The 27,923-nt window shown below is 42.5% G+C and overlaps 1 protein-coding gene across 1 annotated transcript in view; it reads left to right on the top strand.

The window, feature by feature from the left end:
* The window catches only part of LOC149157663 (protein kinase family protein / protein phosphatase 2C (PP2C) family protein), a 169,674-nt gene that overhangs the window by 78,682 nt on the left and 63,069 nt on the right, over positions 1-27,923 (top strand). Inside the window, exons 4-5 of the mRNA XM_089435949.1 lie at positions 4,510-4,577; positions 4,704-4,927. Of these exons, the coding sequence (XP_089292075.1) occupies positions 4,510-4,577; positions 4,704-4,927 (292 nt within the window). The remainder of the gene's footprint in view (positions 1-4,509; positions 4,578-4,703; positions 4,928-27,923) is intronic.

The raw sequence follows: 27,923 nt of genomic DNA, 5'->3' as shown, positions 1-27,923 counted from the left end.
TCTCTGCTAAGTTGTCTAGTTGCTCCTGTCCTTGCTGCTAATAGGTTGCTTGTCCTGTTGAAGGCTGTCTACCTTCTCCTTGCTGAAATACTACTGAAATTTTCAGCTACCTTCTCCTTGCTGAAATACTACTGAAATTTTCACCAATGGCTGAAAATCAAATCTCTGATTTTCTCCTACACTGAACATTCATTTCACAAGCCATGTGAGTGAAGGAGAAAAATCAGAGATCTGATTTTCAGCCACTGGCAAGAATTTCAGCAGTGTTTCAACAAGGAGAAGGCAACCGGCCTTCAGCAGGACAGGCAACTAGTTAGCAGCAAGGACAGGAGTAGTCAAACAACCCAATAGAGCAGTCTGTACCGCAGTCCATACGGATCAGGTATTGTCATACGGATTTGAGGGCAAGCTTCCTCAATTTCCATGCAAACTGTAATTTTCAGGTTTGCTGTTCATTTGATTAATTCTTGGAGCCATTTTCCCCTATGAGGGAGCTCTTGTAAGTTTTGGAGATAATTTTGAATGATGAACTGATCTAGAAGGGAAAAAATATTTGTGTATTGTGTGATTGCTTTTCTCGTTTTCCACTACATGCAAAAGTTAATATTACCTGCAAAGTAACTAGATTTGATTTGTTTGCTTAGATCACTGGTTTTACAATAATTTAACATAAGAATAGATCCATTCTTCCTCTTTGTAACCCTCATATGTTGCAAGTTGTAAAACACTAACACTTCCCTCTTGATCCCTTCTTCCTTGCAAAAAGATCAAACTTCCTAGACGAATACTCACATCCATCATTTGAATGAAGCACCTTGATCTTCTTCCTTGTTTGATTTTCAACTAAGGCCTTGAACTCTATAAACATATTGAACACTTCATCCTTAGTTTTCATAAAATAAATTCAAGTTTTTCCTGAGTAATCATCAATGAAAGCAACATAATATGGATTACCTTTCAAAGAAAAGGAAGACATAGGTCCACATACATTCGAATGGATCAACTCTAGAACCCTCTCGATCTTTGCTCACTACTTGGAAAAGAATTGCTGGTATGTTTTCCAAGTGTGCATCCCTTGCATACTCCTTTCTTGATCTTGGAGTTCGACAATCCCTGCGCCTTGTTCTTCAAGAGAGGAAGTGCTCCATAACGTAAGTGACAAAAGTGCCTATGCCAATGTTTACATAGCTTGCCATTATTATGCACTAGGGCACCATGCTTCACTGGATTTGCTTGCAATGTATAAATACCACCAACTTGAACCCCTTTGGCCACAACATGTATTCGATCTCCAATGATGACCTTCTGAGTATAAAACTCAACCACAATGTAGGTCTATCAGGGAAGAAATTGAAATGATTTTTAGATTCACTTGAAAAAAATAGAAACTTCTGGAAACCCTATCAGCGTTTCTTTTCTTGTAAGAGACCATTGCTTCTCATTTTTGATAAGAAACCACTACCTCTCATCTCTTATAAGAAACCACTTCTTTTCTCCCATTCCTCACTCTTTTTTCAGCAAGAAGAGCTTCCTATAGAAACAACAAGCATTTTAATTATGTTTTGGAGCATATGGAGCAAGCATTGGTGGATTTCCAACAAAAAGAAGGTTGTGGGAAGCTTTATCTTTAGAGAGCGTATTTCTTTGTGAAATTTCCTTAAATTGTAGCAACTGGAGTTTATTCTTCTAAATGATTAGCAATTTATTTGTTATAGGGCAAAAAACGAATAACATACACTGCAATTCTTCACAATAAAATTACATTGCGGAAGTAAAATCAGGAACTGAGAAATAGATGCACATAGTGCAGCAGATGAGGATTTATTTTATTATTATGCAACAAATTTGAGAGTACAATAATCTGGATGCACAATTGGTAATCCTCCAGCAAATATTAGCCCAAAAGAATCTGGAGATTCCAGATTTCCTTTGCTAAATAAATCGGCCTCCCTTTTTCCTGCTCGAACCCCACTTTCATTGCTCGCACTACAACTTGAAATTCACGCTGCTGGCCTTGGGAATCTGGTACTACTTGGAAATTGGCTCCAAGTGAGCCGTCTTGCCTCCCTCTATCACTGGAAACCACTCGCACCTCTTCCTAGAAATAGATCCGGCCTCTAGCTGTTGACCTGTGGCTCTTCCAGCAACTCGCACTGGGGTTTCTGGAAATTCGCACTGGCTTCTGCGATCCTCTCTACAGATAATTCAGCCTCCTTTCTCTTGCCAATCCGACACTGGAGAAACACTGGAAAACTCTCTGGAATCTTGCTCTCTGATTTTCCGTTACTCCCTCTCTCCAATGCTCTCCCTTTGGCTTGAACTGCACCCTCACTTTCTGCGAACTGGGTAGCTTTATTTGCCGAGAAAACTAATGCTCGATGTGTTCTCTCTCCAACCCTTTGAGCTTCTCTTATAATTTCTCATTGAGACTTCAACGACCAAGATTAAATCTCCATCAATGGCTAAGATCAATTAGACTTCATTAATAGAAGTCTCTAGAGCAATCTCGAACATCCTTAATTAATTAACTTTAATTAACCAACTTTCCTAAGTTAAACTTGGGAAATAATTTAATTAAGGTGCTTCGGAACCATATCTCACGAAACCATTTTTGAGTATTGGAGATCCTGTGTTCTTTAGTCTCTTAGCACCATCTGAGACTAGAACACTTGTCCGATGCTACCATCATAATAAAAAACTAACATTCTTTATTGTTTTTGGAGCATTCATGACTTTTCAAAGTGACAATTCTCATGTCTCTAGAGTCTAAACCTGCTCAAGAAAACATGAAACAATAATACTATCCTTTTTAGAAGTTATCAAGCTCAAACAAATGGGTAATAGGGGTTTTGTGAATGAGGTGTAATTTATGTAATAATGGCAACATTTACAAGGGGCCTTAGGCAAGAGTGAAGGATCATATTTTGCATGAAGGGGTAAAGGGTGTAGATGTTTGTGCGCATCCTAGAAATTAGGAGGTAAGGGCCAAATTTGAGAAAGAGCATAATGTTGCTCAAAAGTTGAAAGACCAAAAAAGCAATATCAGTAGCAATACTTGCTTTGCTGTTAGCAGTGAGCCAAGGATTGTCCATGAAGTAAGGATGAGGGCTGCACAGGTTGAAGAAGAGTTATCAGAGGATTCAGACCTCAAGCTGCATGTCAAGAAAGCAGATTGGTGAGAATGCTCAGTAATCAAGGGAGAGAGTAAGCTAAAACAAGAGTGGCAAGGGCCATTTCCACTTGTGGTATCCATTTTAATGTGGGGTTGGTCCCCCTATTGGCAGTATTTGGTGCGGGCAATTAGCAAAGCCTGTCAAGATTTCAAGGGTACAAACAATTTTTCTCAAGAAATGGAGGTAACTTTTGGGTATGTTTTAAGACCAATTTGTAGCTCATGGAGTAGCTCAGGGGTTTCCATTATTTCAAATGGGTGCATTGGTACAAGGCATAGGCCATTGATCAATGCCATTTCAACATCACCAAAAGGAGAAATATTCTTAAGAGCATAAGATTGTGCAGGTGAGGTAACGATATCAATTTCATCTCTGAAATTTTAATTGCTGCTATTGAGCAAGTAGGCTCGCCGCTCAACCAATGTGTTGCAAGTTATCATGGATAAAGCACCTGTTTTCAAGCTGCAAGATTGATTGTTTATGGTAGGTATATTCACAGTTTTTATACTCCTTGTATTGTCCGAATTTTAAATTTTATTTTTAAAGAGATTAAGACTAAACAGTAAAAACTACATGGATTATGGAGGTCATAGGGCAGGCTAGGGAGATCAAAACAATTCATCACCAACGGAAGGTTATAAAAGAAATTATACTTTGTCTTAAACCCTAGCTCAGCTGAACTGAGACTTCATAAGAGGGAGTTTAGCAGATACTGCTGTTAATGTCTTCTATCAGACAATGCACATCTGCAGTACATAAATCTTGTTTCATACCATCAAAACCCACCCTACATCTTAATGTCCATAAACTGATACTTTGGTAAAGCGGAGAACAAATCAGAGGTCCAAGTTGACTTCTTATAAAATCATGGATCACCAAAAGGCTGCTCTCCAATGCAGATGTCTATAAAAGATACCTCAGAACATTACAGAGCGATTGATCAATGCACAAGTTTGAATACTTTTTGAGTTTTTGTTGATTATAAAAATCCCTCAACCATTCTTTATTTTTGATGAAATTATAATGTATGCTGCCATATTGTTTTACAGAGTGCCATACTTATTTAAAATCATGTATTTTTCCTGTACTGCAGTGTCCATATCCATAGCTTTTAATGTACCCTGACCATTTTAAATTGCATAACTCACCTTGGTTCTTTTTCCATTTTCCTCATTCTTTGCTGAAACATTTTAGCAAGCTAAAGATTGTTATGTAAAACAAAAGAAGGCAACTACTTTTCTGCTGAGAATCGGGAGTGAATAAGTTTATTGTTACTTTTTTAATTGAAGTATGTGTTTTGGGAGCCAATCTTACATATATATATTTGTTATGGCAGCCAGGGCTTTGCAGTACCTTCATAAGCTTGGAATTGTCCATAGGGATATCAAACCTGCAAATATTCTTGTATGAGTTCCCATCTCTCACTTTTGCAGACTTTGTTCTGTTACATTCTATCCTTCAAAGTATATATTATGTGCTCAGAATTATACTACTCTCTTCCCTGATGCATCCATTGTATGATTTTCACAGCTTGACAACAAATTGGAAGCACACCTTGCGGATTTTGGATTGGCAGTCTATGGAAAAGATCTTGAAAAGACAACTGTACAAAATTGGAAGTCATCTGGGAAACCAACTGGGGGTTTCCATAAAAAGAACATGGTTGGAACACTTATTTATATGGCACCCGAAGTACTCAAAAAAGAAATACATACTGAGAAGTCAGATATATATAGTTTTGCAATCACAATCAAGTAAGTGAACCAAATTTAATTTGATTACACTCTGTCAAATAGTATTTGCCAACCAGACACGTTCTTTGATGAAAATGGTGTAATATTCACTTTCAGCCATGACTGACCTTATATCATATGATTAGTGATACTTTTAATTATATTTTATGCTTGGTTAAGGTTGACTTTGTACATGTAGGCTCATAATCTCTATTGAGTAAAGTGTCCCACGTCTTAATTTGGGTATTTATAAACCAACTCTCATTTGTAATTTACTTCAAGCAATTCTTTTTCATTCTTAATAAAATAATTTTCCCAAGGACACCATTAGGTGTTGTGCTCTTTTGTGCTTGAGTTTGTTTCTCTCTCTAGTGCACTTGCTCTTGCATTCACTCTCCTTTCAGGGCTGCACTCCTCTTGGTTGATTTCTCTTCAAGTGTTGTGCTGCCCTAGTGGTGGTATATTCCTCTCTTTATTGCAGAATTTGGGTTTGTGTTGGTTTCATTAGATTCTCTTGCTATTTATTGTGAATCTTGATTCTTTATATGGTTAGAGTGATTATGAACCTTACTCAATTCAGCAGCTGATCCAAAGATTTTTGGCTATTCGGGTCACCTAAGGGCTATGGAACTAGGGTTATTGGATCATGTATTTTTAGGGTTTAAAACCTCATTCATGATTTTTACCTTTGTTTCTCAGTATTTGATTCTCCTCTGGCATTGGTGTGCTTCAGCAGATCCAACATACCTCGATTTCTCTGTAGCAGAGAGGTCAACGTTTGAGGGCACTGCTGCACTGTTGGAAGCCTTTATGAGGTGCTGCTGTAGATATATATAGTTCTACGATAGAAGGTGCATGCATGTTGTAACTCACATCATGCATGCACCAACCTTGGTATTTTCCTAATTTAGAAATGTTGTTCAGTCTGAGTTTGTTGCTGTCAAGTTTTAAGCCATGAGCATGATCCTAGATTAGGGTTTCTCCTTTTTAGCTAGGCACAGCTCTCCATACTATTCCAGATTTAAGGTGGTGCCTATCTCTACAAGATAAAGTGCACTGCATGAGATAGCTTTCTATTCTAGGAAGGTGTAATAAAGCCTGTGTTTGAGATGCTTGCATATGTGAGCTTACCCATTCAAGCTTGGCATACTACCCAAGGCAATTAGGGTTTTCCACCTTCATGCTAGGTGTACCACATAAGTGGATCACATTAATTGTAAACCCTAGTCCTCCTAGTCTATAAAAGAGGGATAGGGTATTTGACAGGGATGGTTACGGATTTGATGTTTTGAGCTGTGTGCATTGAGAGTTTACTGTTTTGTGTTAATAGAATACAGATTCTGTTTTGAGAGTTCAAATGTGTGTATTTCTGTTTGTATTTCCAGTATTATGCATTTATAGATTTATGTACTTGGTTGTTGTTTTGATTGAAAGTTTTAGTTTTTACCTACCTAGTGTGTAAAGTTAATTTATCTGAGTGCAAAATCTGCTTACCATGGTCTGAAAAATAACATGGTATCAAAGCACTTTTACTGTAATCTTCCAGGATTCTATGTATGGAAAAATTAATTGCTTGTAAGAGGGAGCTATGAGAGGGTTTCAGTGGTTGTGATGCTCTGCAGTGATTGAACTAGATCTGTGCTAGTGATTGGCATTGGACCTGTGATAGGTTGTTGGGTGAGATGCCCAGGGTCTTCTAGTGATTGGAAGGTTGTCATTGACTTGAAATAGGTAATTTGCACCTGGGATCAATTGTAGATTTGATTTCTTTTAAGAATGATCTATTTATTCAAGTGTGCTTTTCGGCTCTGCAGCGATGGCTACTTTTGGCCTTTGAGAGTGTCACATGTTGGAGAGTGCTTCCAACTTTGTAACGTGGAAGTGTAGGATAAAAAATCTGTTGGAGGAAGTTGAACTGTGGTATCTTGTGGATAAAAAGATCATACCTGCCACTAATCCCAAGGACTCGGTAGAACATACCAAGACTCTGGTTAGGGCAAAGTGAATCATCTTTGATTCAGTGAAGGATCATTTGATCATTCACATTGCTAGGAAGAACATGGTGAGGAATATGCATGATAATTTGGTCACTTTGTATTGGAGAGTGAATGTACCCTGTATAATGCTTTTGCAAAACCATCTCTCTGGGACACGTATGAGAATTATTGATATTGTGTGAACTATCTCTCATGCTAATATTGATACTGTGTGAACTATTTGATGCTAATACTGATAATGTGTGAACTATCTAATGCTAATACCAATACTATGCAATCTTGGTGATGACGATAAGTGCTTATTTATTGGAATAGGTTGTATTTCATTCCACTTGTGTAACGAACAAAGTTTGTATACTTAGAGGAATGCTCTGATACCAATGTAACGAACAAGGTTTGTATACTTAGCATACTACTTCAGAAGATCTGAAATATAAGAATCTCTGTGTTTCAGTGGATTTTTCTTTTCCATGTCATGATGTTACTACTACAATGACTTGACAAACAAATGTTGATGATGAGGACCTTATCTGTGAATCACTTGGCTCCCATCCTAGAAAAGTCTATTTGGGCCTAATCCACTACATTTGATCGCTTCATTCTTAGGAACAACTTGTGCCAATTTTTGTGCCCTTGATAGACAACCTTTCTTACATCTTGATAAAACCACTTTTCACCAATTTGTGGAATCGTATTGGTGTGGGAAATATGGCTTCAAGGGGGATTTTATTCAATAACTTCTCTGCTCTTGTTTAGCATTAGGAGGGATATAAATTGTGTGATGTAATGTCTTCTTTGTGTGGCCACCCTGTTATGAATAAATTAACAATAAAAACTAATGTAAACAATAATAATCATAATTAATGATTAACTAACTAGTAATTAGTATTGAAGAGGCATGTCTCTAAGGACATGCCCATTTGTGAAGAGTTACCTGCCTAGGTATATAAGCAAACACTCACTCTCATTTGTAATTATCTCACTTGTATTCACATATTCTTATATATAATTACTTGTCCTACAATGGATGTTTTTGTCTTCGAAGTATTTTGAAGATTATTGTAGGTATACAAACCTTGTTTATTACATTGGTATCAGAGCCATGTTGACTAATCCCAACCCTTGGCTATCAACTTCTGTCAACTTTGTTGTTGTGTGATCAAGCGTTTCGCTACATAGTTGGAGTTTCTTCATTCTGCCAATTTTCACCATTGAGGCCTTTGGCCGTTAAAAAAAAGGAAAAAAAAAGAGATAGAAGAAAAAAAGTATATATAGAAGGAAAATAAAATTTTAAAAAAAATTGAAAAAAGAGAGAGAAGAAAAAAGTATATATATAAGGAAAATAAAAATTTAAAAAATTATATATTATATATATAAAGATTATTAAAAAAATTCTTATAATATATATATATGTAAAGATAAATTATTAAAAAAAGGTTATATATTGAAAAAAAGATTAAGAAAAAATCGTATATTAAAAAATTATTAAAAAAATATTGTATTAAAAAAATTGGAAAACATATATATACAAAGTTGTAAGCATAAAAATTGAAAAACAAAGGACCACGATAGCTATAGCCTCCGCTTTGGCCCCGCCACAACACGCACTCGTGCAGGTCACGCTGCAGTACCCAGACAGAACCACTGCCTCCGTGCCCACTGCAGCCGCACTCTCCTCGCAGTCGTCTACTGTACTACTACCTCCACCGCAACACCACCCTGCTTCGCGTCGCGTCTATTGCCCAGATTAACTACCACCAACACTGCAACACCGCTGCGAATGGGCCACCCACATCCGTCACTGGCCACCCCAGCTGAGTTCTTCTCAATTGCAACTGGCCTCTTCGTCCCTATCGGTAGCACCTTCTTCACCACTTTGTTATCACTTCATTCGAAGGCCCAGTCACCGCTACCATGAGTTTCTTCTTGTGAGCCACACGCCAGTCTGCCACCGTTGACTCTTCCCAGTGCCGCCATCTAAACCGCCACTCCCACCCTATAGCAATCATCGTTGGACGTTCAACCAACTTTCCTCAGTTCGATGTCGTATGACTTACCATAAAATTTGCTGCCACAGTGTTCATTGCAGGCTATTATCCGTTCAGTGTATGTGTATGTTGCCAATATCACTTTGAAAACGATTAAAATTAACAATCAAAGGGTCACGCCTATTGACATTATCGATTGGTCTAAATTTTAATTGGGCCATACCTTGTTATCAAGAAGAAAAGCCTTAGCCCAATTAAAGTTATAAGAGTTACAAGTGGATGCAGGAGAAATAAAAGAAATACAAATTATTAAATAAAATAAGATTATTTCATAAAAGGTTTGGGAAGTTATAAAAGTATAAATGATAGTTATTAAGAAAAAAAAGGGGCAATAAGAGGGATACATTATTAATTGAAGAGCTATAAGATAATATTCCATATGCATCATATAGTGTAAAAAAGATAATTAAGAGGGACTTATTATATTTTGAAGTAAAAGAAAGGAAAAAAATTATCATTAAAAAAATTATTAATAAAACTAAATTTAAAAAAAAGGGAAAGTAGGGTAACATTTTGAAGGTTTATTAAAAAAATATTATTTTCTCAACAAAACAAAATGGAATCAACCATTGAAGAAAAAAGAACAGACTCTAATCTTGAAATGAAGGAAGATTTCTGGAAACTTCACATAAGTATACTTCAGTGTTATTTAGAGTTAAAGGGTCTACTGTAGGAAAATATGTTACTATTGCTATCACGCTTGTCGAAGATAAAAATTATATAAAGCCTAAAATAGCAAACCAATTAGTGATTCCCGAGTCAAGTATAATAAAAAAATTAGATTATTTTGACAACAAAAAATATGACATAACCAATTTACAATTAAACATTGGAGATTATACATTCATATCACAATTATCAGTTCAAACTCTATGGAACAATCAAGGTGAATCACAAGCGCAGATATGTTAATCAGTTTGCGTATCAGTATCATTCAGAACAAAAACAACAGACTTATGATCCAAATACTAATGATGTCAATACAATTTAGACTCACAATAACAATTTTTCTTAGCTGTAATGTTCCAAACTAGGAAAAATAGTGCTATGCAAAGCAAACAATAAAAACAACACCATAAAATTGAAACATTCAGTGAACACCCATAAAAAGTCTAGGAATAACTAACAGTTGAGCCATTTTATTATAATCTGGGAGAAAATTACAATAATGTGGAAGTGGTGCACCTGGGTTTGCCTCAATGGCATGTGTGATCAAGCCCAGGTGGTAATATGTCAAGCCCAGATGCCACAAATAACTGCTGCAATGATGCCCTACATTGCCCTTGTGAAACTATGATGTCTGCTGCAAAGATGCTGTTGGAAACCCCACCTCCAATGCTCAGAAAATTATGGGAAATAAACCCTGGTCTCTCCACCAAATACCTAGAATAACCCATGAAGGAATTGGCCAAATGTTGACCTCGGAATTTTGGCCCAAATTCCCCTTAGCTCCTCTAGTTGCTAGCTGAGTTGGGACCCTTGTTTGACCCCTTAGATCCGCTCAGAAAATTCTATAAAATTAGGAGTTTGATTCTGTCCAAAACCTAGAAAAACCCTGAAAGGGTTTCCCTTGGTTCCAACCTTCAAAACTTGACCCTTCATAGCCTGGCCCTCCTCTGATTTCGAATTTTGTTGCTGTGACTGATCCTGTCAATCTCTTCTCTCCCAACTCCAACAATCCTCCTCAAATGGCCCTCCAAATGATCGCCCAACCTCCCAGCTCCAAACTCCCCCAAATGGTGCTGCCCCAAAGAGTCTCACTCCAATGACTGCGCAGTCATGGAGGAGATGATGCAGTGTTGCGTGTGATGAAATGAGAGCTGTGTGTAGGATGACTCTCTTGTCTGTAGTTTCCATCTATACTCCTGAAAATGATGAAGGATGCTCTTGTCTCCCCAACTTCCCAGAGTGCCTGACGCTGTGACTACGCAATCCCTGCGCTGTTGTTACTCCCCCTGCTGCTGGTACTCGACTTACAGCTGCTGTAACTCTTCTCCCCGCTGCTGCTACAAACTGAGATGAAGAAGAACTCCCTTTTAGGGCTAGCTGTTAGGCCCCTATACTACTAGTGTAACCCCTTATTGTTATTAGTATAACCCACTTATTATATTGATGTACCCATGTAGTGCCCATACTGTTACTATTGTGCCCCATAGAAGCCCACTATTGTTATTATTATGCCCTTACATTATTATTGTTATGTCGGCTCTGATTATGTTATAACCCCTTAGACTCCTATATATAGAAAGGAGGTCTTTTCATTTGTATCATCCAAGAATTATTCATTTATGTAATGTAAAGGAGGTTGCCCCCTCGAAGAGGCTGAATTCTAAGGCGTGGATCTCTCTTTTCTATCTTTATGTGAGCTGGTTTCATAACATTTGGTATCAGAGCTTTGGATTCTAGGGTTTCACTGCTCCAAACAAGTCATCGTGGCATTTTCGCTATAACTTCTTTTCTGTGACGTTTCAGAAGTCGCAAAAAAAACCCATTTGAGAAGAATTGACGCTGAACCTTGGGTCCAAATTTCAGAGATTTGTACGCGATATTTTCGGAGATATGATCTGAGGAAGTTGGTCTTTTTGCAGACTCCTGAATTACATTCAAAACAGGTGACCTGGGGAAAATCGTCATAACTTTCTTTCTGAGCATCGGATTGAAATTTCGTAAGAAGGTACAGAAAGAGGACGGACTGTAGTTTCTGTTTATATATTTTTCAGAGTCAAAGGTTGAAACAGTGACACGTGGCACTTCATACAAGTTCGCTCTACTGAACTAGTCTATAATCAGGTCACTGCGGGAGATTGTGCATAACTCTTTCTTGGAGAATCCAATTTGGATCAGACTTGTGGCATTGGAAAGAGGACACAGAGGGCTACTACAGGTCACAATTTCAGAACTTAAAGATCCGAAAGTACAGAGTTACAGTTGTTTCAAGGTAGAGCTCCTAAAATCAAGAAAAAGCAAGATGAGGAAGTTTGATGGCAAGGATCCGGTAAATTGGATACTTCAGATGGAGCAATATTTTGATATACATGGTGTACAACTGTTACAAAAGGTATGTATTGCATCTTCATATTTAGAACCAGATCAATTTTTATGGTACAAAGGGCTTTGTTCTCGTAAAAAAACTTGTTACGTGGTCAATTTTCACGGAGGAAATGATAGCACATTATGAGGATACAAAGAGCAACACCTTCTTTAGAGCAACACCACAAAAATTGGAAAGAGTAAAAGCGCTTTGTGACATAATGGAAAGCAAAATTATGGAAACCAGGAAGCATACCCCTCACAACTATAAAGATGGAAGTGTTGTTTCTCCCAGCCTTCCACAACCTACAAGGGTTACACCACAACAATTGGAAGAAAAAAGAGAAAAAGGGCTTTGTTACAATTGTGATAGCAAATGCACTAAAGGTCATAGGTGTGCTGAGAAGAAATTATTTTACATAGAATATGAAGAGGAGGAAGAAAAGGATCAAGAAACATCAAAAGAAGAGGATATACGTCAGGACACCACCCAGAGAAGAAGAAATGAATCAGACCATATCTTGTAAAGCATTGGCAAGAATTACCACTCCTCAAACTATCAAGATAGAAGGACATATCAAGAAGAAAAGGTGCAAGAAGTGAAAGATCACATCGAGAAAGAAGAAATGAATCCAACCATATCTTGTAATTCAATGGATGAAATTACCACATCCTCAAACTATCAAGATAGAAGGACACATCAAGAAGAAAAATGTTCAAGAAGTGAAAGATCACATCGAGCATCAAGAAATGAATCCGACCATATCTTGTAAAGGACTGGAAGAAATTACACTCCTCAAAAGATAGAAGGACATATCAAGAAGAAAAGGTTCAAGCAGAGAAAGATCATATCGAGCATCAACAGCAAGTTCTCCAACTTTTAAAGGATAACGCCACTTCGGTGCAAAATCAAATGAAACAACAGGTAGATCAACATCGTAGTGAAAAATGTTTTGATGTAAGTGATTGGGTATTTTTACTGCTACATCTCAAGCAAGCTATTTATGAGAAGGAAATGTTGGCAATACTACATGCACTTAAAAAATGGCGACCTTACCGAATGGGAAGACGCTTCAAGGATGAGGATGTGGAAGCATTGTTCTGTGCTATTTATATTATCCAACCAAATTGGATAAACGAAGCAACGGATGAATGGAAGAAGACGAAGAAGTATGGCCACTTATTCAAAAGTTGCAAAAGATCCCAATTCAAGCAATATTGCCAGAAATTGAAGAGGAAGGAAAAATCATATTGGAACCTGGAGCAGTCACAGAAACAAGAACCCGACAGCTACGAAATCGATCAATTTCAGAGTATCTCATCAAGTGGAAGAACTTACCCGCTGAATATTCCACATGGGAGGACAAGAATTTTATATAGAAGCATCAAGAACTACTCAAGCGTTGAGGACAACGCTTTTGAAGGAGAGGGGCATGTTAGGCCCTATACTACTAGTGTAACCCCTTATTGTTATTAGTATAACCCACTTATTATATTGATGTACCATGTAGTGCCCATATTGTTACTATTGTGCCCCATAGAAGCCCATATTGTTATTATTATGCCTTACATTATTATTGTTATGTCGGCTCTGATTATGTTTTAACCCTTAGACTCCTATATATAGAAAGGAGGTCTTTTCATTTGTATCATCCAAGAATTATTCATTTATGTAATGTAAAGGAGGTTGCCCCCTCGAAGAGGCTGAATTCTAAGGCGTGGATCTCTCTTTTCTATCTTTATGTGAGCTGGTTTCATAACACTAGCACTCGAAGTCCACCGAAGCAAGGGTTGAGATCTCCGCTTGGAGACACTCGTGTGCTAAACAACACAGTAACCCGGCTAAGCAGCTTGAGCAACTAAGATTGAGTTCAATATGTCGAAAGATAAGATATCCAAATGAGGAGAGTTGCCTTCCTTATATAGATTTCGTTGAGCACTTTTCCCTCCATCGCAGGTCCTTCACATAACCATCGATTTCCCCTCCATGCAAATCAAACTAGGGAATGCGTATTCCCCTAGTATAGGTGGCCCCCACATATACTTAACCACATCGAATTAACTTTGACTAAGTCTAGCCTCCTAATAAAATCGAATGGGCCCCCATGACCTCCAAAATTGGCTCTAATATGTAGAAATTAACACTGTTCCCAAATAATTTAGGAAGGCACACGACAATCCTCCCCTCCCAAATGTTGCTTGTCCCCAAGCAACTTCAGTGCTGGATGCTCAAGTATGTGCTCGCCCTCCCAAGTAGCATTCTCAACCGGCAAGCTCCTCCAATGCACCAAAAATCGCTTGTCCTCAAGCAATGCCTGAACGAGCGTCTTCTTTAACTGCTCCTCCCCACTGTCACTGCAACATGTGCCAAGGTCCCATATGTGCCACTGAATCGTCCCTGACCTTAACACTGACCTGATATGAAAGAATCTTTCAATACCAGGATCCCAGGCCATCCTGTCCAACATGAAGCTCCCCTCGCTCCACTCACTATCCTGCCCGGTGCAAGTACCAGAAGTCCTCTGCCCCATCAGTGACTCGCTAAAGCCCAATGGAAGATCTGTATGATCTCCCCTTGCAGTAGCCGACGCATCCCTAAAGGTTATTGAGCTGTGAAGAGCTGTGATACCCCAGTTCCCTGCTAGTCCCAGAGTGGTGCCACCATGCTGACGCTGCACTACTTTGGCTATGTCATACTCCCCATCATGCGCAGTCGGTATCCTCCTCTCCTGAAACTCGATGGTGGAATACTGAAAGAGGCGAGACACATCTTGCCTGGGCATCTCCATGGTGCCAAGGCCTACCCATCCAAATCTAACTCCATACCTGTGTAGCAACAGAGAATGTCTGCCTCCCGATATGATGAAACCCTCTGTGAACCCCCATGTGTCATCCCAAGAGCTAACTATATCACTCTCTGCCATGACTCAGCTCATCACGAGTGATCTATCGATCAACTGAATCCCTGCATCCCATAGCTAGACCTGCTGCGGCATAACCTTGTCAATGGATGGAATCCCTTTGGCCCTCATCTCTAGTCCCTGCATGCCACCTATATATAGGTTCCATACATCATGAACTAATCTGAAGCATGCTAAACTGTCCTGTGCTTGCCACTGTGTAGTACTGATGACCACTGGAAACCACGTGTGCCAAATAGCTACCCCCTGGATGCAACCAATAGATGGGTATCTGATACGCGGAATTGACTCAGTGTATGCAGATCCATCCTGCTCCTGCCAGCCATCGCCACTGGTTCGATTACCCGCCCCCTAGAGAATGTGCCGATACAATGTCGGGAACCCGGATACATACTGGAAAACCGTCTCAGTTGTACATGGTATCCTCTGCTCATGCATGGTCCAGACATGCCTTCTGGAAAGAGTGACACATGTCTCCCTTATGACTAGCTCCCCAGGCATAGGATCAATGATGAATGATATGCCATCCCTGTCGGTGATCACCTCATCCCTTGACCTGTGGTTGTCAACTCGTGCACCGACTCGATGCCCCCGCTGAGAAGTCTCCCCTCTATCGCACCAAGTGTCATCCAAATATCTTGGGTGAGCTCCCCGTCCCCTACTGCTCGTGCCCAAAGTGTCAAAGGACAACAACCAGATCGCCCGTTCCTGGAAGTGATGTAGGAGAGGGTCAAGTGTGTGAGTCCCCGCGGATACCATAAAGTATCCCTCATCTGTGTCCCCATCGATCATGGGTGAACTACACCCAAAGGTATGCCCGGTATCTTCGTCCGTGGGTTTCCCTAGAGGCAACACTCCAACACCTCGCTGTGCAGTACCATATGCCTCTGCATACCACATATCATCCCAGTACTCAATGTGATGTGAGGCACTCCCACTCCACAACATAGTCCAACACACTACAACACACCACCATGCATCTCCATGCCTACCTGTGGACCACTTCTCAACGCTATATGTTCCCGCACATCCTTAGATGTGATGGCCTAGAGTTATGTCTCTACATCAGGCCACACCTGATCAGTATCATCACCTCCACCATCGCATCACTATCCCCGCCGAAGAATGGATCTACCCTCTAAATGCCCCCTAAGGGATTCGAGAAGTGACTCTCCCTGTGTCAGCAGTGATGCCACCACTATTCCGCTCCTTTGTGTCCTCTGTGCCCCATGCAAAAGTGAAGAGTCCCCAGCTCCATACAAGGCACTGTCTGGTGGCCTGCCAATGCCACCTCCTCCGACAAACTCCTGCCAGAGTATGTTGATCACCCAGTGATCTCGTTCACAAATGCCATACCAAGAAAACCAAAAGAGTCTATCCATAAACTGGTTGACCATTGGTGCTGACCGAGACTCTAGCGAATGTGCGCGCTCAACTGCATCATCCCGGTTGTAGTCAACCGGTATACTTGGGAAATGATAGGTAGTCTCACGGGAGCCCAATGCCAGTGTTGGCTTGTAGGGGCATGATCTAAGTTCAAAGGTGATTTAGCCAAACAAATCTCGGTACTACTAGCCCTTTCGGCAACAGTTCGCAGAGCGTGGACTGAGGTCTCACCCGAAGTAGTATGGGAGGGTGCTAGAACCAGGGTTCCGCACCCTAGAGATGTCTGATGATTTTCGGTGGTCCGTGGTTTGACCCTGTGCGCACGTCGCTACGCGCACCTATTAGTACCTCATAGCCTGCGATGCTACCTTCGCGTAGCTCTACTCGGGGCTTGATCCACGTTATTACCCAGTCCCTTTAACCCGATATTAGTTGATCACTTAGCTTATATGTATGTGTTTAGTTATCCTTAACAGTGTTCATCATTCATACAAGTGCGTGCGATAAATAAAATAGTGCAATTGCAAAAGATATCAACCATATAATAACCCAAACAGATACACAAGATTTGGAATCAAACTTCTCTTTATTATCTTTTTCTCTGGTTACAGACTCGACTCTACCCTGCGCACTCAGCTGCAGGGGTCCACGCACTTAGCTGTGGACTCTACTAGGCCTCTGCGCACTCAGCTGCAGAGCCTCTTCCTACTACTACGACCCAAAGCACTTAGACCTTTACTCTATGCTCGCTATCTTCTAGACTCCATTCGTTTTTCAACTTACTTCTTCTTAACTACTTTACAACTTAGAGCCTCGCTCTATTTATACAATCCCATGGTCCGCAGACCATGGGTAGGCCGACACTACATTCAAAACTTAGGGCGGACAACCCTATGACTCTAACATACAATTTTCACTTCGCGCCTACAATTCGCGGAGTCTTTACAACAATAGTACTCAAAACTTGGGCTTTGAGCCCCAAAACATGCTGTGGGGGGATTCCATGCCCAACAGGGCCCCAACACAAACATCGTGACTCGTCCTCGAGTCAATCTGTCGGCGCGGCGATCTTGGCGCGGAGTCCCTCCAACTGGTCCCGAACGGTTTGAATGTCAGCAACGCACTGAGCTGCTGCTTGTTGAACCTGCTGCATTCTTGCTTCTGAACCCTCTGTTTTCGGCGTGTTGCGCTGCATCTGTGCATGCATTCCTTGAATCTGCGCGAGCTTTCCTTCAATATCCGCCGTGATTGTGAAGGCTTTAAAAGAGCAAGTGGATGCAGTGCGCCATAAGGAAGCAGTTCTAAAAATGCTAGTTTTATAACGCCTTTTGAATTCGAATTTGACCGTTCCCCCCAATTCGGGCCATCAATGCTTTCTTGGCGGCAGATTTTCCGAAGTCTGACCCATAACTCCTGTCTTAAATGCCCACTGCCCGCTCCATTTGGCCTTAAATCGGACATCCCGTCATGAATAGGACATCAATGGTCACTTTCTAGTCGACCCGCGTGACAGCGCAGACCTCCGTGCGTGGTCGCGAACCCTGTGACGTCTTGTTCCTGCACGCATCTCGCATATCATGCAGCCCCCAGGCAAAATATTTTATAGTCCCGCGCTCCCTTTCAACTGCCTGGAGTGCTAAGATTGTCCTTCCTACGGCTAGTCAGGTGGGCGCACCACCCGTGCAGGGCTTCATCTCGTCCTCCATTATGTTTCGTGGAGAATCCTCATCTTCCCTTGTAGTGATCGGCATCACGCACTACTATTTGTACTGCGCTGCCCTGGTCACTACGTTTGGTGAGATGTGGTCTCAGCCACGGCAGCAGACTAATCAATTCCCAACGATAGCTTTCCAATTTCTCAGTATGACTATACGCACCTTGCCTTGCCATCCTTGGTTTCTCGACAAAAAATGCTTCCTTTATCTCGGTTTCCAGCTTCTTGACCTCTGCGTCCATTAAAACGCTTTTCTCCCTTAGCCGTACCTGGTCTTTTTTCAAGTGCGCGAAGTCTACAATTTCCTCGTTGGATTTCTCCCTTAAGTCTTATATGTTCTGTTTCGCGCAACTGTGCGATTACCTCGTTTCGGTCGGCGTGGACCATCGTATCTACGGGTGCTATTATGTGCGGACTCGTCTTTGCATGCTCCACAAGGACTACATCCCCTGCTTCATACTCCGGCTTCGGAAACGCTTGCGCGGTCAGAGTTTTGCACATGGTCTTATAAGCCCATACAACCGCTGGTATGCGTAGGTCCCAGTCGGTGCGTCTGACATGGTGGACCCTGTTCAACACTTCTCACACCTTGTCAAAGGCTTCCGCGTGTATGATGTTTGGCGCGCTAGGTTTTATCATGCTTCGTCGTTCGCACCCTTGTCTTCCCTGCTTTTGCTTGTTGTTCCTGTTTCCTCTTGTGATAGCGATGTGCGTTCTTGCGGGCTACGTACCATACGCCTGTATCCATCTAAAAAGGTGGGCACGCAAGCTGTTTCGCCTGTCATAATCGACTCCCATCCGTAGATGAGGTTTTCCAAATCGTATAAGCATCCCCTTGCGGCATTCGCGCCATTCCTCAAAGCTTCTCTGATGCGTACCCCACCACCTTGCGGGCGTCGCGCGCAGTGCCCATTTCAGAGCATCGAACCGCTACTGTTCCAACACTGCGCTTTCAAATTTGCTCAGGAATTCATCCACCGCTGTCAACCCGTCATATATAGGTAGTCCCTTACCTCTGTTGTCACGCAACACAGTGATCTAACCATCATGTTGCAATTGAGCGTGGTTACCTCGTGTAACCGGTTCTTCCATCGTTCTGTTTCCTCATCCGAATCTGATGTGCAGGAGATTTCGCGCTCCCACGAAATCCAACCATCTGTTGTAGGATTCACCCAATCCTGTTCCCGAACGGTTATTTTGTAGATACAGTCTAGCTCGTCATCGCTCTCGTCGTTGTGCACTGGCTCCGTGTAGCGCGCTCCTTCCGCAGGGTCTAAAGGCACCACTACGCATAGTGAATTTTTCTCAAAAATCATTTTGCGCTTCTTTAGATTTATGACTCCGTTCATATCCGTGGCTCAATGTATGCCCAGTAGTGCGGGATAGGGATTGCTATCGTTGACAATCTCTATTACTTCAAAATCCGCCAGTGCGCTCGCACCTTCAATATCCACTGTTACTCCTTGCAATCTTCCCATGGGTAAGATCTTCTGCTGGTTCGCCATTCGTAATTGGATAGGAGACCATTGTAGTGTGGGTCTGCCCATGCGTTCCCATGTTTGTTTCGACAGTACATTCGTGTCCGATCTGAGATCTAGAATTACCTGATCCATTTCATACTCTCCAATTTGCGCAGTCAGTCTCATTTCCCTTCCTGTGTGTAATGCATGCTTTCCAAGTTTCCGGACCACGCACGGTTCTCCTGACCCTGTGCACCTAGTGATAAGTTCCTATAGTCTTTTTACAGCCTTGCTGTCACGTAGCAGTTTCATGCATGTCTCCAGAAAGGTAGCGAGCATTGAAGGATCCATCCCTGGTTCTAGTTGATCCTTACAACCTGAAGTGGAGGCTTCCGTGAAGCTCTTCTTAGCTTCCATGAATGTCTCCTTTGCACGCTCCAGATCAAATTCAGGTTCGCCTTGCGAACCCACGCACTTTCTTCAGGCTGCTTACCTTTGTCCTCTCCTGTCGTGATATTGCTTCTGAGCACTATGTTTACATTCGAGTCCTCTTCGCGCAGCTCAGACCTCATCATTTGCAAATTCTGAGTCGGGGGAGGCTGGAGTACTTGTTTCTCGCGCAGCCTTGCTATCAGTGTAGGGAAGTCGTCTGCCTCATGATCAAACTGAGTACAGTATAAACATGATGTTCTCGTCGGATTCGTACAATCGTGGCCATAGTGTCCTAGCCCTCCGCAATTGTAACAAATTATCTATCCACGACCCCTTCTTGGTCCCATTCCACCTCGATCTTGTCTGTGCCCCTGAAATCTAGGGCGCGCCATTCCTGCATTTGGGTCGAGAGCTCGCGTCTCGGTTTGTACTCTGTAGGAAGGAGTTCGATCCATCATTAGTTCGTAGCTTCTGCAGGTGCGTTCATCATGGCCTACCGACCTGCAGAAATTACAAAACAATTGCTGGGACGTCTGCGTATACTTCTGTAATAGATGATAATTATCCGTAGTGTGTTTTCCTCCTATCTGACAGATCGCGCACCATAGTGCAGGCGCCGCGCTTGGTCCTGCTTGTGCCTCAGGTCTTAACGACATTGGCCCTCCTCCTGCCAAGTAATTCGCGAAAACTGGACAATGGTCCTTGTCATGCCCCTAGCCTTTGCATTTTATGCACCATACCTCCTCGTGCGCCTCTGGCTAAGGTGTCCTGTCTTGTTTCAAACTCTGCATTTCTAGACACAAATTTTGCAGTTGCGCGTGGATTTGTTGGACTCCTAGACCAGGATCTTGTATAGGGGTCTCATGCAATCTCATTGCCATCTCTAAAGCTTCGGCCTGGGTGGAAAGCTTTTGTTGTGACAGCGTCGTCCTTAAATGCGGTGTTAATGACGCTACAAACCATGCGCGGTGCTGTCCATCCGTCAAGATCATGTTGGCTTTATGAATCATACTCTTCAGTCTCTGGTCCAGATCCCAGGGGGTCTCGCCCGGGAGCATCGCAATCTCCTTAAACCCGATAATTGATTGTGTCTCCGACTTTGGCATGCTAAATTCCCTGTTTAGCGCGGCCTGGATTTCTGCGATCTCTACGTTTGGATGGTCATTTGAATGCTTAATGTACCATGTTATGCGCGATCCTGCAACGCGCTTACCAGCTTAGCATTCTTTATATTGTCATCCCTGACTCCTTGTGCTTCCCATACTGCCCTTACCACGAACCAGAATTGGTCTGGATCTTCATTCCCTACTCCTCTGAATATCGGCAGTTTGATTGCACTCGCCATACTAAACTGTGGTGGTGGCGGAGGTGGGGTGGGTGGAGATGGAGGTGAAGATGGTGAGACGGGTGGTGGTGTAGGTGGAGGTGGTAAGCGCAAAATTCGTTGCCTTATCAGACTGACCGCGCTTCTCGGAGAAACTTTCGCGAGCTCTTCCTCGCTTTCCGCGAGGGTGAAATTAAGGGACTAGTTTCTAATTCTTCACTACTTTTGTTTCTGTAGATCTTCCCACTTCGCGTAGTCCCAAACATTAATTTATTCGCATAACCCGCTTTTCACACAATAACATCTTAGTGCAAGTGTTCAAAGATTTAATATACTTACCTTGCGGTCCTTCGGGGAAGTGTCGTTCCGCCTCATTGTAGGTGACGGTCGTATCTACCGCGAACTTAGTGATAAATCCTCCTATAATTTGATCGAGCCATTGGTCCACAGCTAGCGCGATCTTATCTTCTGACGTTTCTAGTCTGCGCACTAATTCCGGAGTCCACACGATTGGTTTGTCGAGCCTACACCTTCCCTGACTATCTGTTAGCTTTGCGATCCACTCATACAACTTAGAAGGAAAGGATGCAAAGAAAATTTTGTGGATTTCTGTATATAAGTAGCGCTCTAACCACTGTTCCTTAGATACTTGCGGATTCTTGTTTTCTTGCGCTGCGAACTCGTGAATCTTCTTGTCCAACCACCCTTCAATTTCTTTCTTGGTTGGATTCCAGTGACACGACATCAGACATCCCTTATGTAGATCCCAGTCCCGGCAACGAAACCATTTGTTGGCTTGTAGGGGCCTGACCCAGGTTCAGAGGTGATTTAGCTAAACAAATCTCGGTACTACTAGCCCTTTTGGCAACAGTTTGCGGAGTGCGGATTGAGGTCTCACTCGAAGTAGTATGGGAGGGTGCTAGAACCAGGTTTTCGCACCCTAGAGATGTCTGATGATTTTCAGTGGTCCGTGGCTTGACCCTGCGCGCACGTTGCTACGCGCACCGATTAGTACCTTGCAGCCTGCGATGCTGCCTTCGTGCAGCCCTACTCGGGCTCAATCCGCGTTATTACCCAGTCCCTTTAACCCAATATTAGTTGATCACTTAGCTTATCTGTATGTGTTTAGTTATTCTTAACAGTGTTCATCATTCATACAAGTGCGCGCAATAAATAAAACAGTGCAATTGCAAAAGATATCAACCATATAATAACCCAAACAAATACACAAGATTTGGAATCAAACTTCTCTTTATTATCTCTTTTCCCGGTTACAGACCCGACTCTACCCTGCACACTCAGCTGCAGGGGTCCGCGCACTCAGCTGCAGACTCTACTAGGCCTCTACGCACTCAGTGGCAGAGCCTTTGCCTACTACTACGACCCATAGCACTTAGACCTTTACTCTATGCTTGTTATCTTCTAGACTCCATTCGTTTTTCAACTTACTTCTTCCTAACTACTTTACAACTTAGAGCCTCGCTCTATTTATACAATCCCATGGTCTGCGGACCATGGGTAAGCCGACACTACATTCAAAACTTAGGGCAGACAACCTTATGATTCTAACATACAATTTGCACTTCGCCCCCGCAATTCACGGAGTCTTTACAACAATAGTACTCAAAACTTGGGCTTTGAGCCCCAAAACATGCTGTGGGGGGATTCCATGCCCAATAGCCAGTCTGCGCTGCCGATATCCCTAGTGCCTAGGAGCTCCTGCTGAGCTACACCCAGGTCCACCACCATGTCCATAGCCCACTCCTCAGGGTACCAACTTAGAATCTCTCGCCATCCAACCCCAAGAGAGGGATCGAATGCACAAATTCTTGCACATAGAATAACTCCAACATGAGGGTGCTGCACCCTGTGCAACTCAGGTCATCTCATCTCACTATCCTGGTCAATACATGAAATCTAACTAGGTAGCTCTGTCTCTCTCTGTCCAATGGGCCAAGGTAACTTAACAGTGCTGCCAACCCCATCTATGTATGCTCGAAGAGGGATTCTCTCACGCCCCAACGTGCACTCTAGCTGCTTCAGTAGGGAATCCAACTGTTCCCTGACGTGAGTCAATTTGGCCGTGGACTCGGCCCAAACCGCTCTCATGCCCTCCAGCTCCTCGTTCTGCTATAGAATAGCCTCACGCACTAACGCGACCTTCCTTTTTAATGCTAGAAGGTCGGCCTGAAACTGATGGAACTATCGTGGGCATCTATCACCTGTAAACTCGGTCACGACTCTAGATACCGCAGCAACTGTTCGCATCTCGTCCACAGGTGGCACCCCTTCAACAGATGTCTCTATGTGTGTAGGCTCTATCCTCTCCACCAAGGTGTCAACTGGGGCTATCAAAGAGGTCTCTAATAAAGGTGACTCCTGCGCCACACCGGGTATATCGATGTGCTCCTCACCATCCTGTGGGCTCTCAGCATCATGCTCAACCTCCTCCTCTGGCTCCTGATATCTAAAACCGGGTCTCTACTAGCAAAAGTGCTGCCTCGTCTCACTCTCTAAGTGTCTCTGTCCTGCCTGCTCCCTTTCAGGAGCTCTGGTTCCCTGATCTAGTCGACTTTCCCCACATGATGTAGATGGCTGCATCCCCATGGCCTACTCACCTCTAACGTCTCTGTTGTAAGGGTGAGGATGAGTTTGGTCTGTTACCCTCCTCAACTGAGCCAACCTCTTATCGTCCCAATGAATTCTACCCCAGAATTTATGCATACTGGATTTCCCTTGAGCCATGGGTTTGTCTCCGGTATCACCCGTCACTGTGCACTTATGCCCAAAGCTTCCATGATCTTCTGGCTAATTTCCCACAGCTGGGCCAAGATCATGCTCCGATACCATTGTAATGTGCCAAACTAGGAAAAATAGTGCTATGCAAAACAAACAATAAAAACAACACCATAAAATTGAAACATTCAGTGCACACCCATAAAAGTCTAGGAATAACCAACAACTGAGCCATTTTATTATAATCTGGGAGAAAAGTACAATAGTGTCGAAGTGGTGCACCTGGGCTTGCCTCAAGGGAAAGTGTGATCAAGCCCAGATGGCACAAATAACTACTGCAGTGATGCCCTGCGCTGCCCATGTGAAACTATGATGTCTGTTGCAAAGATGCTGTTGGAAACCCCACCTCTGGTGCTCAGAAAATTACGGGAAATTAACCCCAGCCTCTCCACCAAATACCCAGAATAACCCACGAAGGAATTGGCCAAATGTTGACCTTGGAATTTTGGCCCAAATTCCCCTTAGCTCCTCTAGCTGCTGCTCGCTAAGTTGGGACCCTTGTTTGACCCCTTAGATCTGCCCAGAAAATTCTATAAAATTAGGAGTGTGATCTTTGCCCAAAACCCAGAAAAACCCAGAAAGGGTTTCCCTTGGTTCCAACCTTAAAAAATTGACCCTTCACAGCTTGGCCCTCCTCCAATTTTGAACTCTGTCGCTGTGACTGGTCCTGTCAATCTTTGCTCTCCCAACTCTAGCAATCCTCCTCAAATGGCCCTCCAAATGATCTCCCAGCCTCCTAGCTCCAAACTCCCCCGAATGGTGTTGCCCCAAAGAGTCTCACTCCAATGACTGCGCAGTCATGGAAGAGATGACACAGTCTTGTGTGTGATGAAAAGAGAGCTGCATGTAGGATGGCCCTCTTGTCTGTAGCTTCCCTCTATACTCCTGAAAATGATGAAGGATGCTCCTCTCTCCCCAACTAACCAGAGTGTCTCATGCTGTGACTGCATAATCCCTACGTTGTTGTTACTCCCTTTGTTGTTGGTACTCGACTTACAACTGCTGTAACTCGTCTCCGTGCTACTGCTACAAATTGAGATGAAGAAGAACTCCCTTCTAGGGTGGCACTCGAACTCCACCGAAGCAAGGGTTGAGATCTTCGCTCGGAGACACTCATGTGCTAAACAACACAGCAACTCGGCTAAGCACCTCGAGCAACTAAGATTAAGTTCAATATGTCGAAAGATAAGATATCCAAATGAGGAGAGCTTCCTTCCTTATATAGATTTCGTTGAGCACTTTTCCCTTCATTGTGGGTCCCTCACATAACCATCGATTTCCCCTCCATGCAAATCGAACTAGGGAATGCGTATTCCCCTAGTATGGGTGCCCCCCACGTATACTTAACCACATCGAATTAACTTTGACTAAGTCTAGCCTCCTAATAAAATTGAATCGGCCTCCATCACCTCCAAAATTGGCCCCAAAATGTAGAAATTAATACTGTTCCAAAATAATTTAGGAAGGGACATGACATTAGCTATCAAGTAATTGCAAAGTTCCATAGAAATATGATTTGCGATGGTTAGATCATTTCTCAGTGCGACAATTTTATTTATCACTCCAAGGATCCTATCACCTTGTATCAACAAAGATGACAACTCTAAGAATTCAGAGGAATGCAAACAAATTACAAGACCAAGAAACATGAGACATGCTTTCTCATCCATAAGCTTTGAGGACAACTTTTTGAAGAGGAAGGTAATTGTTAAATTTAGGTATGTTCTATGCTGATAGCAAACTTACTTCAATTTTCCATATTAGCTCAATATCAATTCCAGATTAGCAATCACATTTAGCATGATAGTAAAATGCAGATAGAACATAAACATAAATCGCAGAAGACAGGCCAAGACAAGAGGACACAAGATGTGGCGCTAGCCAGGGACAAACCCCAATGTGGGGAAACCCTTGATCAATTCTTCTTATGTTTTTCAATCATTTAGCAGAGAGAGAGAGAGAGTACATATACATCAAAAGTCAACACTTTGACTTGTCAAAATAAGAGCAGAGATCTTTTGTAAGATGTCACATGAGGAAGCTGATCTGAAGACAGGGGATTTCATCACCTTGCTGTACCTATCACTGTGCTGCACCATCATACCATGTCCATCATCACTATGTTGCACCATCACCATGTCCATCATCATTGTGCTGCACCATAACTGAGCTGTACCTCATCATGCTGTACCCAACATGTTGCTCTTCATCATCATGCTGTACTATTCATCCTGCTGCACTATGCATCATGCTGCACTATGCATCGCTATGCTGCACTATGCTACACCATTCACTGCTGTACCCATCACTATGCACTATGCTGCACCATTATATAATACACGCTGCATTGTGATCTTAGGACAACCTTAGCTGCTTGCTATGGCTTGCAGCCTAGCAAAGCAACAAGATGTAACCTGTAAATTATTAGCTGAGAGTGGACCTCCTCTATTGCGGATAGGGCTACATGAAAGCCTATTCAAACAAGAGTATAAGTGTCCCTTCTTGCTGCGTGTACTCTGGCTAGGAGACTAGATCCTCCATGACAACGTTTAGCATAACGATGACAACGTATAGTTTAGGCATCCCTTCCATGACAACGTATAGGATTTAGGCTTCCATAACAGCGTATAGGAATTAGGCTTCCATTCCATGACAGCGTATAGGATTTAGGCTTCCATAACAACATATAGGAATTAGGATTCCATTCCATGACAGTGTATACGATTTAGGGCATCCCTTCCATCACAACGTATAGGATTTAGGCTTCCATAACAACGTATAGGAATTAGGCTTCCATTTATATAGGATTTAGGCTTCCATAACAGAGTATAGGAATTAGGCTTCCATTCCATGACAGCGTATAGGATTTAGGGCATCCATTCCATGACAGCGTATAGGATTTAGGCTTCCATAACAGTGTATAGGAATTAGGCTTCCATTCCATGACAACGTATAGGATTTAGTGCATCCATTAGGGCAACGTATACTCTTAGTGACTTTTCCTTCCACCAAAACCCAAATGAGTGGAGAGGAAAAGATCACATGAGATGAGTGACAAATGACTTGCAAGCCACCCCCTTTTATAGTAAAATGTTGAGGATAGATGGGGGCAATCTGGTTGCCGGCCGACCTTGACGAATTGTCCCATAACACAAATAAATTCATATCTCCATGAATACTTATTGGAATCGGATGATATTTAGATCAATCCTACACCTCTCGATGAGAGGAATTCAAGAAAAATATCAGTTGCCATGAATAAGAAGACCCACATGGAGTTTGGCCCTAGTTGCCAATTTTAACACTCCCTCTCAACTAGGGAGAACTCCATCTGCTAATCCATTTTTCAGATTGTAGTATCCCTGCCATCAGTCCCCTGCACTGCTCTGCTCTGCTGAACTATGAAGAAGAAGAAGTGATCAAGAATGTATCATACCATCCTCTACTGACCCGAAGTCAGTCCCATATAAAAGAGAGTGTCTCATACCACTCTTACTGATCCGAAATCAGTTCCAAATAAAGAGAGTGTATCATACCACTCTTACTGATCCGAAATTAGTTCCAAAAGAGAGTGAGTTATATCACTCTTACTGACCCGAAGTCAGTTCCAATTGATCCCAGATCAATATCATCCTAGCATAGGGAGTACGGTAGTAACACGATGCGTCCATCGGTACTACTATGGTCCCTATCCTCATTTCCCTACTCATTGGCCAGATGAGAGGTACTTCCCATGAGTCCCGGACTGCATGGGTAGGATGTCTCAGCAGGAGAACGATGAACCACTCATTCTGCCTACATATCGCTAGGGGTATCCAGGGGAAGGGTGAACCACTCACCCTGTGCACAACAAATCACTAGGGGAAGGCTAAACCACTCACCTTATGACTGTGTCTTGGTAGGAGAAGG

The sequence above is a fragment of the Pinus tabuliformis genome, chromosome 5_2 (genome assembly GCF_031772625.1).
Source record: "Pinus tabuliformis cultivar Carrire ecotype Pingquan chromosome 5_2, CPIR1, whole genome shotgun sequence".
NCBI lineage: Eukaryota > Viridiplantae > Streptophyta > Pinopsida > Pinales > Pinaceae > Pinus > Pinus tabuliformis.
Note: the sequence above shows the minus strand (reverse complement) of the source record. Positions and strands in the feature narration are given on the sequence as shown.